We start from the raw sequence: 13150 nt of genomic DNA on the forward strand, positions 1-13150 counted from the left end.
TCATGAGGGAACCAAAAACACAGCCTCTTTCCTTTTTCCTTGGGGGTACCCACAACTTAAGGATGTTCTTTAAAGAATTCAATTAACTTCAGATACCCTGGGAACTGTTAGAGTTGATGGTACTTCCTGTGGTGCCCCAAATTTACAATGCTCTGCCCATTGAGAACCAAATGAGCAAAATCAGCCTTAAAATACTCAAACTTGGGGGGCACCTAAGGGGTGCAGTCAGAGCAGCGTCTGATTCTTGATTTCAGCTCAGGCTGTGATCTCAGGGTTGTGAGTTCAAGTCTCACATAGGACTCAGGGCTCAGCATGGTGTCGGCTTCTCCCTCTCCCTCTGCTCATGCGCTCTTGCTCAAGTATGTAAATAAATTAAAAAAAAAAAAACAACACCTCAAACTTGGATTGGAAACAATGGTTAAGGAGAGGCCAATAAAAATAATGCAATGAAAAGGTTTACTAACCACAAAGGGAGAAAACCTTAGAAATGTCACCATTAGAACAGAGCTGAGCACACACCCCCCATCACACTGCAGCCTCCCAGGACGAGGAGGGCCTCCCGGCTCTGGAGTCCCCCGAGACTACAGTTCCTGACAACAGTGCAACCGATGGGAAAGGCTCTGACATCTCAAAGACGTGCAGTGTCCAGACACTCCTCTTTTGCCTTCTCTTTGCAAAAATCATACAAGACTGTCACCAGGGAGAAAACTACATGCCAACCAGGTCCTGAGGGAGAGGCTGAGCCGGATTACTCCTTAGTACGTTCTCCCCACGGCTAAGCCCCCAGGTCTGTTTGGGTGCTCCCCTTCTCCTGGTCCAGTCCGTTAGCTACTCTCCCGTTGATTCTGCACCTCCCCACCGTCCGGCTGCATGGACGCTGCGATGGGCACACACTCAGCCTCCCTCACCAGTCTGCGTCTGCTAGAAAAAATACGGACCCCCCGGAGAGCACACTGTGCTCTGCAGGACGAGACGGGGTAAGCCCACGCGTCTCTCACGTGAAGAACCAACCATCAGAACGGGATGGACATTTGCTCTGTCATCACTAACCTCCGAAACATCATGAATGCTGCTTTGAAAAGCAGCTTAATCAGGATTCTAAGTGTGAACCGACTGGCTACCTGAACCAACATGCTGAACTGGGTGATTTCTTACCTATTTTCTCCGCACTTTTAATACTAAAATGAGGCGAAAAGAGAGTAGGGGGATATTGAAAGGCCTTCTATTTTCATGCCCATTACAAAAAAAAAAAAGATTAAAAAAGTTGGTGAGATGGTGATTCACAGACCTGTACCCCTGGGGCTAATAATACATCATATGTTTATAAAAAGAATTTGAAACTTTTTTTTAAAAGTTAGTTAGAATCTTGATTGCCTAAATGATTTTTACAGCAATTTTCCTAGTTTTAGAAAGGCTACCCTAAACCAAAGAATTGGGAGTGCTGTTTGAGTCAAAGACATTCAGGGGAAGACAAGGTCATTTTATACAGCAATTTGAAACGGTGGTTACCTATGGTTTTATTTTATCAAATTTTAGGTTCAAGATTAAATTGCTTTTTCCTCCAGAGAAAGAAAAATATCAGACATTTGTTGGAGTTCTGGGTCATCAGTGGCTTCTCCCTACAGGTCTGGATACACATTTTATGGGAAGAGGAAAAAGGAGCAAAGAAAAAAGAAAAAAGACAAAGAAAACAGGTGGAGTAGGGAAGAAGCAGCTACTAGATCGGACATCGTAAAGACGGAGTGCTAACTCTCCCTTCGCCTCGCCATCGGCGGGTGGTCCACGGCTGATGCACGACCGCCGTGTCAGTAAGGGCACCAGGTAGTTTCCACCACATGCGGAGAAGCACCAGTGAGCGGAGCTTCTGACTTCAAGGGGCTCTGGAAGCAGTGTGATGGGGGCGAGGGGCGGGGAGTGAGCCAGGCGGACACAGAGTCTATTATGCAAAGAAAATGGGTCTGACTGTACTCTCTGACTGTGTGTCTACAGAAGGCATTTAATTCTCAGATGTTTAAGATGTGTGGGATGAGGGAGGAAAATGCATGAGGAAAAAACCCACAAACATGCAAATCCCTGAGTGAAGGAGGAGCGGTAGTGGCGTTTGACACGCACAGCCCGCTGACCCCCCATAACGCTGACTGCAGGACCCCCACAATTCAGTTAGCATCAGGGTCCATCAGGCACCAGACATTTCTGGATGTATTTGATCAAGCTCAAATTTAAATAATTTGCCATGAAAACTGTAAGATAAAAAGTAACTTCGAAAATCCACAGCTGTGTAACATCATCTAATACTAGTAGCATACATAATTACCAATCTCATATAAAATTTACAGCCATGAATATTGAATAAAATTCAGAATGGCAGAAAAATGTCACACTATAAGCTCAGTAAATGTAACATGTTATCTTTACTATAATCTGAAATATAAATTAATTTCCGCTTTAAATACTACAAAAACCTATCTCTAAGCTAAAGCTACTAAACTTCTGTCAAAAAAAATCAGACAGCCTAAAGCAAAAATAAACTCTTGGGACTATATCAAAATAAAAAGCTTCTGCACAGAGAAGGAAACAATCAGCAAAACTAAAAGGCAGCCCACAGATGGAGAAAGGTATTTATAAACGACATATCAGATATAGAGCTAGTATCCAAAATCTATAAAGAACTTATTAAACTCAACACCCAAAAAATAAATTATCCAACTAAAAAGTGAGTGGAATGGGGCACCTGGGTGGTGCAGTTATGCATCTGACTCCTGGTTTTATTTTTATTTTTACTTTTTTTTTAAAGATTTTATTTATTTATTTGTCAGAGAGGGGGAGAGAGCGAGCACAGGCAGACAGAATGGCAGGCAGAGGCAGAGGGAGAAGCAGGCTTCCTGCGGAGCAAGGAGCCGGATGTGGGACTCGATCCCAGGACGCTGGGATCATGACCTGAGCCGAAGGCAGCTGCTTAACCAACTGAGCCACCCACGCGTCCCTCTGACTCCTGGTTTTAGCTCAGGTGATGATCTCGGGGTTATGGGATTGAACACTTTGTTGGGATTCAAACTCAGTGGGGGGTCTGTGTGAGATTCTCTCCCTCTGCCCCCCCAACACATGCATTCATGTGCTCGCTCTCTAAAACAAGTAAGTCTCTTTTTTTTTTTTTTAATGGGCAAAATGAAGAGACATTTCTGCAAAGAAGACATCCAGATGGCCAACAGATACATGAAAAAGTGCTCCATATCACTGGGCATCAGGGAAATACAAATCAAAACCACAATGAGATCCCACCTCACACCAGTCAGAATGGCTAAAATTAACAAGTCAGGAAATGACAGATGCTGGCGAGGATGCAGAGAAAGGGGAACCCTCCTACACTGTTGGTGGGAATGCAAGCTGGTGCAGCCACTCTGGAAAACAGCATGGAGGTTCCTCAAAATGTTGAAAATAGAACTGCCCTATGACCCAGCAATTGCACTATTGGGTATTTACCCTAACGATGCAAATGTAGTGATTCAAAGGGGCACGTGCACCCGAATGTTTACAGCAGCAATGTCCACAATGGCCAAACTATGGAAAGAACCTAGATGTCCATCAGCAGATGAATGGATCAAGATGTGGTCCATATACACAAAAGAATATGACTCCGCCGTCAGAAAGGATGAACACCCACCATTTGCACCGACATGGATGGAACTGGAGATTACGCAGAATGTAATTAGATAAAGACAAGGACCCTAAGATCTCACTTATATGTGGAATTTAAGAAACAACACAGATGAACAAAGTGGGGGAGGGGAGAAAGGGAGAGAGACAAACCCAGCAGCAGCCTCCTGACAACAGAGATGCACTGCTGGTTAGCAGAGGTGGTGAGGGACGGGGAAAGCAGGGGAGCGGACTGAAAAGTACACTTACCATGATGAAAAATAATAAAGTGATTAAAAAAATCAGATTGCCCATCAGTTAAAAATACAGTTGGTAATTATGCAAATGCCAAGTAAAAACAGAGAATAAAATCAACTGCGTGACCCACAACACCTTGAAGGAGAGGTTCTGAGACCTCCCAGTTCTCCAGCCGTCCCAGCAGCACCAATGAGGCAGACTGCCACCTCTCAGGCCGTGCTTCCGAGCTTGTGCGGCCTGGGTCATCGGGATGCTCCCCCGCACAGAGAAAACCCCGCCTTCCTCGGAGTCTAGTGCTCTAGCCACTGAGGTATGAGCAAGCGTGACCACGTCTCCTCGTCTCCGACCCTACTGACCGGGACGCAGACGCTGAGAGCGATGCTCCACCACAGGCTGAGCAGAGGACACTATGCTCTTGGGACAGCACAGCCGCCACACAGAATGTCCTTCCTTCCCAGATCAAACTCACTCCACCCACTCAGGCTCCCAAGAGAGAAAAATGCATTTGTCTTGCACAAGGTCTCGGACGTATGCCGCCAGAACCACATCCTGATATACTGAGGTTCCTCAGCTAGAACATGGGGTTAACATAATCCCTTCTCTCAGATTATTGGAAGGATTAAATGTCTTCAATAGAAGAAAGCGGCACCTATGGGAAGGTTCTAGATCATCTACTAGGCTCAGTCTTCCCCTAAATAATGTATGGCTTCTCATCAGCCCTGAGTACAGGCGAACTCAGCCAATGACAAGGCGTTCACCCTACGTGGGCAGCAAGCAAAGGACAGGGTCTGTGCAGCTGTAACTTACACGCTGTGAGTGAGAGCACGCGGGTTATTCTCTCTCTCCAGGTCCCGACTCCAGGATTCGCATCGCTTCCAGCCATCTTCTGTCTTAATCCAGCTCCATCCAGGAGATCTCCAGTCCTGACCCAAAAATGGCATAGTTCTCCTGTAAAAGAATTAATTTACATTAAAAACTTATGTGCAATTAACAAGTTTCCTTTCACTTAGAACATTTGTTAATTAATTTTTAAGAATAAAGTTCTTTTTTTAAAAAAAAAAAGATTTTATTTATATATTTGACAGAGAGAGAGATCACAAGTAAGCAGAGAGGCAAGCAGAGAGAGAGGGAGAGGCAGACTCCCCACGGAGCAGGGAGCCCGATGTGGGGCTCGATCCCAGGACCTTGAGATCATGATCTGAGCCAAAGGCAGAGGCTTAATCCACTGAGCCACCCAGGCGCCCCAAAAATAAAGTTCTTAATACTTAAATGCCTACACATACCCTAAATGCTCAGGAGACCTTGGCGGTCACACAGCACCTCGATGTGTACTAACACATCAAGACACTGACTAGCTGGCCACTGCACAGGTCAGGACGGGCTCAGCAGAGCTACCATCTCAGCTCTTCCCCGCAGAGTCAGCAGGGGTCAGTGGAGGAGGAAGAACAGGGAGCATCACACCAGAGAAGATGCTCTTCACTAGAAATCAGAAGCAACGGAATACGAGACATTCTCCTGTTCTGCACTGTGCGCTCTTCAGTTTGGCTGAAGCTTACGGCATGAGATGTTGAGAAGTGAGAATAGGAAGTGATCAGATCAAAGAACTGGACTTTCCCCTGAGGGCAGAGAGGGGCCTAGGAAGGGGCTTCAGAACATAAAGGATCTGTTGGGAGTCAAGCCTTTCAGGAGCCTCGGGGGTCCCCCTGTGAGGAGGGAAGCTGGAGCTGGCCAGGGTGGGGGTGGCACCGAGGGAGAAGGAGCGAGGACTGGCGGTCACAGAACACTGGCCACCAGCTCGGAGTGTGGCTGCACTGGAGGAGAGAGTCTCAAAGTATTCAGGAGGCAGAGTCCAGGAGCAGACAAGGACTTCCGTCTTGCACGCTGTGTGTCTGGCCCTCGCGTGGAGCTGAAGGAACCAGGCGCCATGTGCTCAGCTAACCCAGGTAGGCCCACCGGGCAGGGCCACATGCCACACTGGCTGGATGTGTGAGGGGAGACCAGAGACAGCCCGGGTTAGCTTCTGGCACCTAAGAGATGCTGATTTCAGTTTCAGACAGGCCTGTTAGCTTTGCTGAACCCATGGCGATAGGCACTGTCCTGGAATCCACGTGTGCGAATCCAGGTGTAAAAATTCTGACCTTAAAAATGAGGACACAGATATTATTACTTTTATAAAGCTCGCAATTTGGTGAGAGCAAGACCTCGAATACTAGCTCTTCCACTGCCTGGAGTGACCTTCCTCTTGCTCACTGGTTCTCCACACTGGCTGTGCGTTAACATTACAGCCTTGGAGGCTGTTAGAACATACAGTGTTAGCTTCACCCCAGACAATTGAACAGGAGAATCTATGGGTGACGGAGCACACAAAGGAGCTCAGTAAACACTGGGTAAACAATGCATAAACAGAGCCACGGCTTAGAAGAGAGGGGAAGGCTGGAGACCGTGACAGGAAACTCACCAGCATTCAGGCAGTAAGCAAAGCCACAGGAATGATACCACAGGAGAGAACACACAGAGCCAAGGGAAACACTCTAAGGGACCAGGACATTTGAGGGCCAAGAGGTAGAGGAGCCAGAGAGGGAACGGAAGAGGAAGAGCCGAAGAGGCAGGGGAAGGGAGTAGGAAGCCAAGAGAGGAGCATATTTTAAGAAAGGAATGAATGATGCAGAAGAATGAAACTGGACCATTTCCTAATACTACACACAAAAATAGACTCAAAATGGATGAAAGACCTCAATGTGAGGCAGGAATCCATCAAAATCCTTGAGGAGAACACAGGCAGCAACCTCTTCGACCTCAGCCACAGTATCTTCTTCCGAGAAACATCGCCAAAGGCAAGGGAAGCAAGGGCAAAAATGAACTATTGGGATTTCATCAAGATCAAAAGCTTTTGCACAGCAAAGGAAATAGTCAATAAAACCAAAAGACAACTGACAGAATGGGAGAAGATATTTGCAAATGACATATCAGATAAAGGGCTAGTATCCAAAATCTAGAAAGAGCTTATCAAACTCAACACCCAAAGAACAACGAATCCAATCAAGAAATGGGCAGAGGACATGAACAGACATTTCTGCAAAGAAGACATCCAGATGGTCAACAGACACATGAAAAAATGCTCCATATCACTCGGCATCAGGGAAATACAAATCAAAACCACAATGAGGTATCACCTCACACCAGTCAGAATGGCTAAAATCAACAAGTCAGGAAATGACAGATGCTGGCGAGGATGCAGAGAAAGGGGAACCCTCCTACACTGTTGGTGGGAATGCAAGCTGGTGCAACCACTCTGGAAAACAGCATGGAGGTTCCTCAAAAAGTCAAAAATAGAGCTACCCTATGACCTGGCAATCCCACTACTGGGTATTTACCCTAAAGGCACAAATGTAGAGATCTAAAGGTGCATGTGCACCCGAATGTTTATAGCCCCAATGTCCATAATAGCCAAACTATGGAAAGATCTAGATGTCCATCAACAGATGAATGGATAAAGAAGATGTGATACACACACACACACACACACACACACACACACAATGGAATACTATGCAGCCATCAAAAGAAATGAAACCTTACATTTGCAATGACATGGATGGAACTAGAGGGTATTATGCTGAGTGAAATAAGTCAATCAGAGAAAGACAATTATCATATGATCTCACTAATATGAGGAATTTGAGAAGCAACGTGGGGGGTTTGGGAGTTAGGGAGGAAAAAGTTAAACAAGACGGGATTGGGAGGGAGAAAAACTATAAGAGACTCTTACTCTCACAAAACAAACTGAGGGTTGCCAGGGGCAGGGGTATAGGGAGACGGTGGTTGGGTTATGGACATTGGGGAAGGTATGTGCTATGGTGAGTGCTATGAAGTGTGTAAGCCTGACGATTCACAGACCTGTGCTCCTGGGGCAAATAATACATTATATGTTAATAAAAATTTAAAAATTAAAAAAAAAGGAATGATTGAGAGAGGACAACACTTAACAAGCTAGTACAGTAAGAACTGAAAAGTATATATTGGATTTAGCCACAAAAAGATAGCAGACAACTCAACCAAAAACACTTTCAATAATGTCATATTAATCTCGGGGGTGCCTGGGTGGCTCAGTGGGTTAAAGCCTCTGCCTTTGGCTCGGGTCATGATCTCAGGGTCCTGGGATCGAGTCCCGCATCGGGCTCTCTGCTCAGTGGGGAGCCTGCTTCCTCCTCTCTCTCTGCCTGCCTCTCTGCCTACTTGTGATCTCTGTCAAATAAATAAATAAAATCTTTAAAAAAATAATAATGTCCTATTAATCTCACATCCAAATAGACTTGGGGCATTTCGCTAATGTGGAATATTTCTAACAGGTACAGGAGAGACAGAAATGTTCAAATATTATCTCCTAACTATATCTATTACAACTAACAAAAAACAGGCTATTAAGTAGACATTTATACTGGCTTAGAAGAAACAAAAATAATTAGAAGAAAATTTTAAGCCTTCAACAGTATTCCTGGGTCAACTTTTAAGTGCTCACATCCTTAACAAAACTTGGTTTTCCAGGAAAAACATCTTTAACAGTCACCTGTTCATTCAAACTCTTATTTTATTATATTTTTTAAAAAGATTTTATTTGACAGAAACTACAAGTAGGCAGAGAGGCAGGCACAGAGAGAGGGGGAGGCAGGCTCCCCACTGAGCAGAGAGCCCTATGCGGGGCTCCATCCCAGGACTCCGGGATCCTGACCCGAGCTGAAGGCAAAGGCTTAACCCACTGAGCCACCCAGGCGCTCCTCAAACTCTCATCTTAGAAGATACTTCAGAATCATTTTTTAAATCTCAGCACTATTTTTGTAAGTTTTTTTTAAAGATTTATTTACTTGAGACAGAGAGAGCACAATTGGAGGGGAGTGTCAGAGGGAGAGGGGGCAGGCTCCCCACTGAGCAAGGAGCCCGATGCGGGACTTGATCCCAGGACGCTGAGATCGTGACGCCCAGCTGAAGGCAGATGCTTCACCTGCTGAGCCACCCAGGTGCCCCGTAAGTATCATCTTGCAGACTTGTTTCAGGCCACCAATCACCCTAAGATGCAGACGCTACGACCACATCCAGCCCGTTGTTATCTGAAATTGTCTCCAACAGTATGCGCGCCTCCCAAACAAGGCAGGTGCAAACCATGATGGTGAAGATGCTGCTTAAAACGTAATCTAGTCTCATAAAAACCAGACGAGAGAAAAATGTCTGAGGACCAACTGCGACAGTTGCCAGCGTGTCTCCCAATGTCATATACGACGGATTCAGAAAAACCGGTATTTTTATAAAAAGTGGCCAGCACGCAGAACACTGCTACACAGACCAGATATAGATTACTCCAGTAACAGGTAAACACAGACCAGCACGTTATTCTGCTGTATGTCCCTTCCCTGAAGGTGTACTACCTAGTCCAAGAACTAAAAAGACAAGAGCCACATCTTTATCCATTCATCGGTGGGAGGACATTTGGGCTGTTTCTAGTTTGGCTATTGTGGGTAATGCTGCTAGAAACACCAGGGTACAGGTACCCCTTCAAATCTGTATTTCTGTATCCTTTTGGTAAACACCAGTGATAAATTGCTGGGTAGAGGTGGGGAATGCGCTGGGTGGGAGACGGACATTAAGCACTTGTGATGAGTACTGGGGGTTTGATGTCAGTGATGAGTCACTGAATTACTCCTGAAACCAAAAATTACACTATATGTTAATTATAATTTTTTAAAATTTTGAAAAAATAGATAAGAGCAAATAAGGAAACTCACACTTTCCTCTCCAGATGATTAAGAGTTTTTAGGCAATGTAGTGGTAGGAGCAGTGTCATTCTGCAGATGACCTGCCAGGTCCCGGGTGGTAAAGGGCGTGGGAGAACCGGGGCAGAAAGCACAGCTCGGGGAACAGAAACCTCCTGCCGACAGCTCAGCTAACCACCTGTCTTACAACGTGAGGACGCAGCAACCCTGCCTTGGTCCAAGCGATGCCCACCCACCGCTTAAGACACTTCTACTCAGGCCTCCAAAGCAACGCCCAGAACATTTACGCGAAGTTTTCACGTGAAGTTAAGAGTCAGCTTGAAGATAATCAACTCTTTTGCAGCAACCCCTGTGAGAAATGACATGGTGTGAGAAATCACATGGTTAGCCCGAGCGCTCAGGGCTGCTTCTATTTATACGGGTTGGAAGCAACGAAGCCCAGCTGCACAGACCACGGACACAAAACACAACATTCCCAAGGTCTATATCTCCAACACAGACGAAAAGATCTGTTTTGCCGTAGCTGTGCACACTTCATAGGTCTGACATAGGTTCTCTGGATCGTAATGAAGCTTTATCTGAAATTAGAATTCCATACAGTTCACGAACTACGGCAGACTCTGGTAGAAGCGTTTATTATAAGCAACAACAAAAAGCCATCAGGGAAAAACAAGAAAAAAAAAAGACAAGGCGCAATTGAAATGCCTGGGACCAAATTTTCAAAAACACTCCCAGCATCTAAACTCGCAGACGGAAAAAACATTATTACACTCCGGAATGAGGAACAGCCCACCACTTTTATGGAAATTTATTGATCTGCCTTGCTAAAAGACCCGAACTGCTGTAACTTTATAAGTTTTAATTAAAATCACATTTGTTTTGAAAAATTTGAAATACAAAAAATAAAGGCAAAACTTCCTCCTCAAATGAAGCACTTAAAGCTACTCAAAGGGCGGCTACTCGGTTGCGCAATAGCTACTAGGATTTGCAGTTTTCGCACATTTCAGGTTAACTGAGGTCAGCCAGCAAAGGGGCTAAAGTCTTCCGCATCCTCCGTTCAAGGCGCACACAGAGAAGTGGGAGCCCAGGACCTCCCAGGTTGCCTGGCCCAGAAGAAATCCCAGGAGGAGAGACGCAGACCCAGGCAAGAAACGCCTTCCTGCAGGAGCGCCCCTTCTCAGCCGGTGTGTCCCAGCGCACGGCCGCTCCGGTGGGAGGCCGGCCAGCCTCTGAACAACCGGGCTGCACGGTCTCAGCCCCTAACCTCCCCGAAGGACAGAAAATGCTACCATCACCCCCCATTTTTTAAAGGTTTTATTTATTTATTGGACAGACAGAGATCACAAGTAGACAGAGAGAGAGGGGGAAGCAGGCTCCCCGCTGAGCAGAGAGCCCGATGCGGGGCTCCATCCCAGGACCCCGAGACCATGACCTGAGCCGAAGGCAGAGGCTGTGACCCGCTGAGCCCCCCGGGAGCCGTGCCCGACACCCCCCTTTTACAGCCTTAAGTCTCCCTTTTATAGAACCAAGTGCGGCCCAGCGCCCGGCCGCGCGGGGTCTCGTCTCTGGAGCGTCCGGGGCCCACGCTCTCTCCCCGTGTTTGTGACATTTCCTGGGCACCCGTGAAAAGGGAAGGTCGTAAAACCGTGGGGCTCTCGGGGTCACCTCGTATTGGTCACTAAACACGTCGAAAGTAACGACTGGCCTAAATACAGAACCCGAAGGACGACGTGCGCACAACAAACTGTCCTGCCCGGCGCTCGGCCACAGGCCAGGACTCGCGGGGGCGCAGACGGCGCCGGCAGGCCCGCGGCCCGGACGACACGCGCCCCCGGCACAGAGACGGCGGCCGCGCACCCGGGGAGCCGGAGGCCGCGGCCGCACCCGCTCCGGGCCCGCAGGGACACGGCACGCGCCTGCCAACCCCCTCGGTGCCCGCGCCAATCAAGCTGCGTCGTCCCGTGCGGGGAGCCGCCGGCCCCAGCCCACAGCGCCCCGTGCTCCGCCGCGCCCGGCCGCCGGGATCGCGGGTCACGCGGGTCGGACGCGAGCACGGCCGCCCGTGCGGAGGAGCGCGACCCCGCAGGAACAGCAGGGACAGCCGCGCGCGGGCCGGGGGCCCTGGGCTGCCCCGGGAGGGCCCCACGCGCGGCCGCAGAGGCCTCCCCGCGGCGGAGCCCGGACCACGACGGGCAGGGCCCCCGGGCGGTGCGCTCTCCCGAGGGCCAGCGGCGTCCCCGGCCGCGGCTCCCAGCGCAGAGGACGACGCGCGGCCCGGGTCGGCGGCCGGCGCAGGGAGGCGGGCGAGGCCGGGGGAGGCCGCCGGCGCCACACAGGCTGGGACCAAGGCTCAGGCACCGGGAGGCCAGCGGAGCCGCCGACCGGCACGGGGGGCGCAGCCGGAGCCGCAGAGGAGGCCGGAGGGCCCGGCCCGGGCAGGACGCTGGGGCCGCGGACGGGGCCCGGACAGCAGGGGGGACGCGGGCGAGGCCGGGGTCGGGGGTCGGCGGCAGGGGAGGGGCGCGGGCGGGCGCCGCGAGGCGCAGGCGGCGGGCGTCCCCGGGGGAGGGAGCCCGGGGCGCGCGGGGGCGGCCGCGCCGGCGGGAGGGGCCCCGGGAACCGCCGCCGGCCCCGAAGGCAGCGCCCGCGGAGCGCGAGGCCGGGGCGGCGGGGTCGCGAGCGCGGGGATGGGCGGCGGCCGAGGGGAGGCCGCGCCGCGCGGCTCCGGGCCCTCGGTCCCCACCGGCGCGCCCCGGGCCCCCGACCCTACCTGGCGCGGGCAGGGCTGGGGGTTCGCCGTCCCCACCGCGAGCGCGCGCCGCCTCGGTCCCCGCGGGAGCAGACGCCCTCGGGCCCCACGGACGGCGGCGCCGAGCTTTATTGCCGGAAGTCGCCCGCCGCCGGCCGCGGAGCGCCGACCTCTAGCCCCGCCCCGGGCCGCGCCGATTGGCAGCCGCGGCTCCGCGTGGCCGTGTTGCTACCCGGCTCCCGAGGCCGAGGCGCGCGCGTGCGCAATGGGCCCCGCGTCGCCGCCTCCTGCGCGTGCTCAGTGGGTGCGGGGGCGCGCGAACCCGCGGGCGCGGGGCGGGGCGCTGTCCGCGCGTGGGAGGGCGCGCTGCGCTGACCTGCGGGCGTGGGGGGGCGGGGCCGGGGGCCGGCGGGTCGTCGGGCCGCGACCTCCCTCCGCTCTGCTGACCCCGCCCCGCCCCGGGGCCCACGCCCACGCCTGCTCCCCGCAGCTCCCCGAGCCTCAGTTTACCGCGGAGCCCCTGCGCCCGCGGTCGTCGGTCCCCCGCGCGCGGCTCCGGCATTGTCTGCGTCCGGACGGCCCGACGGGCCAGGTCCCCGCGCGGGGCGATCGTCCGCGGGGCCCGCGGGGGTGCGGCTCCTCCGGGCGCGCGGATGTGGGGGTCCGCGGGCGGGGCGGGCTGCAGGGTGGGCGTCGCGTTCTGTTTTGTTTAAAGTTTGTTTATTTACTTGACAGAGATGCAGGG

At 51.1% G+C, this 13150-nt stretch overlaps 1 protein-coding gene across 6 annotated transcripts in view; it reads right to left on the reverse strand.

Annotated features, from left to right (window-relative positions):
• Positions 1-12551, reverse strand: part of FBXO25 (F-box protein 25) — a 50764-nt gene extending 38213 nt beyond the window's left edge. For 4 of the 6 annotated variants that reach the window (XM_045086200.1, XM_045086199.1, XM_045086202.1 and 1 more), the window contains exons 1-2: positions 12427-12551; positions 4699-4839 (exon numbers count right to left, since the gene is read on the reverse strand). In XM_045086200.1, the coding sequence (XP_044942135.1) occupies positions 4699-4832 (134 nt within the window). In that variant the 5' untranslated portion in view covers positions 4833-4839; positions 12427-12551. Of the gene's footprint in view, positions 1-4698; positions 4840-12426 lie in introns of those variants that run through there. The other 2 variants (XM_013063638.2, XM_013063639.2) reach the window with 2 other exon arrangements.
• Positions 12552-13150: the final 599 nt, after the last annotated feature.

The sequence above is a fragment of the Mustela putorius genome, unplaced genomic scaffold (assembly GCF_011764305.1).
Source record: "Mustela putorius furo isolate JIRA1106 unplaced genomic scaffold, ASM1176430v1.1 tig00000905_pilon_pilon_pilon, whole genome shotgun sequence".
NCBI lineage: Eukaryota > Metazoa > Chordata > Mammalia > Carnivora > Mustelidae > Mustela > Mustela putorius.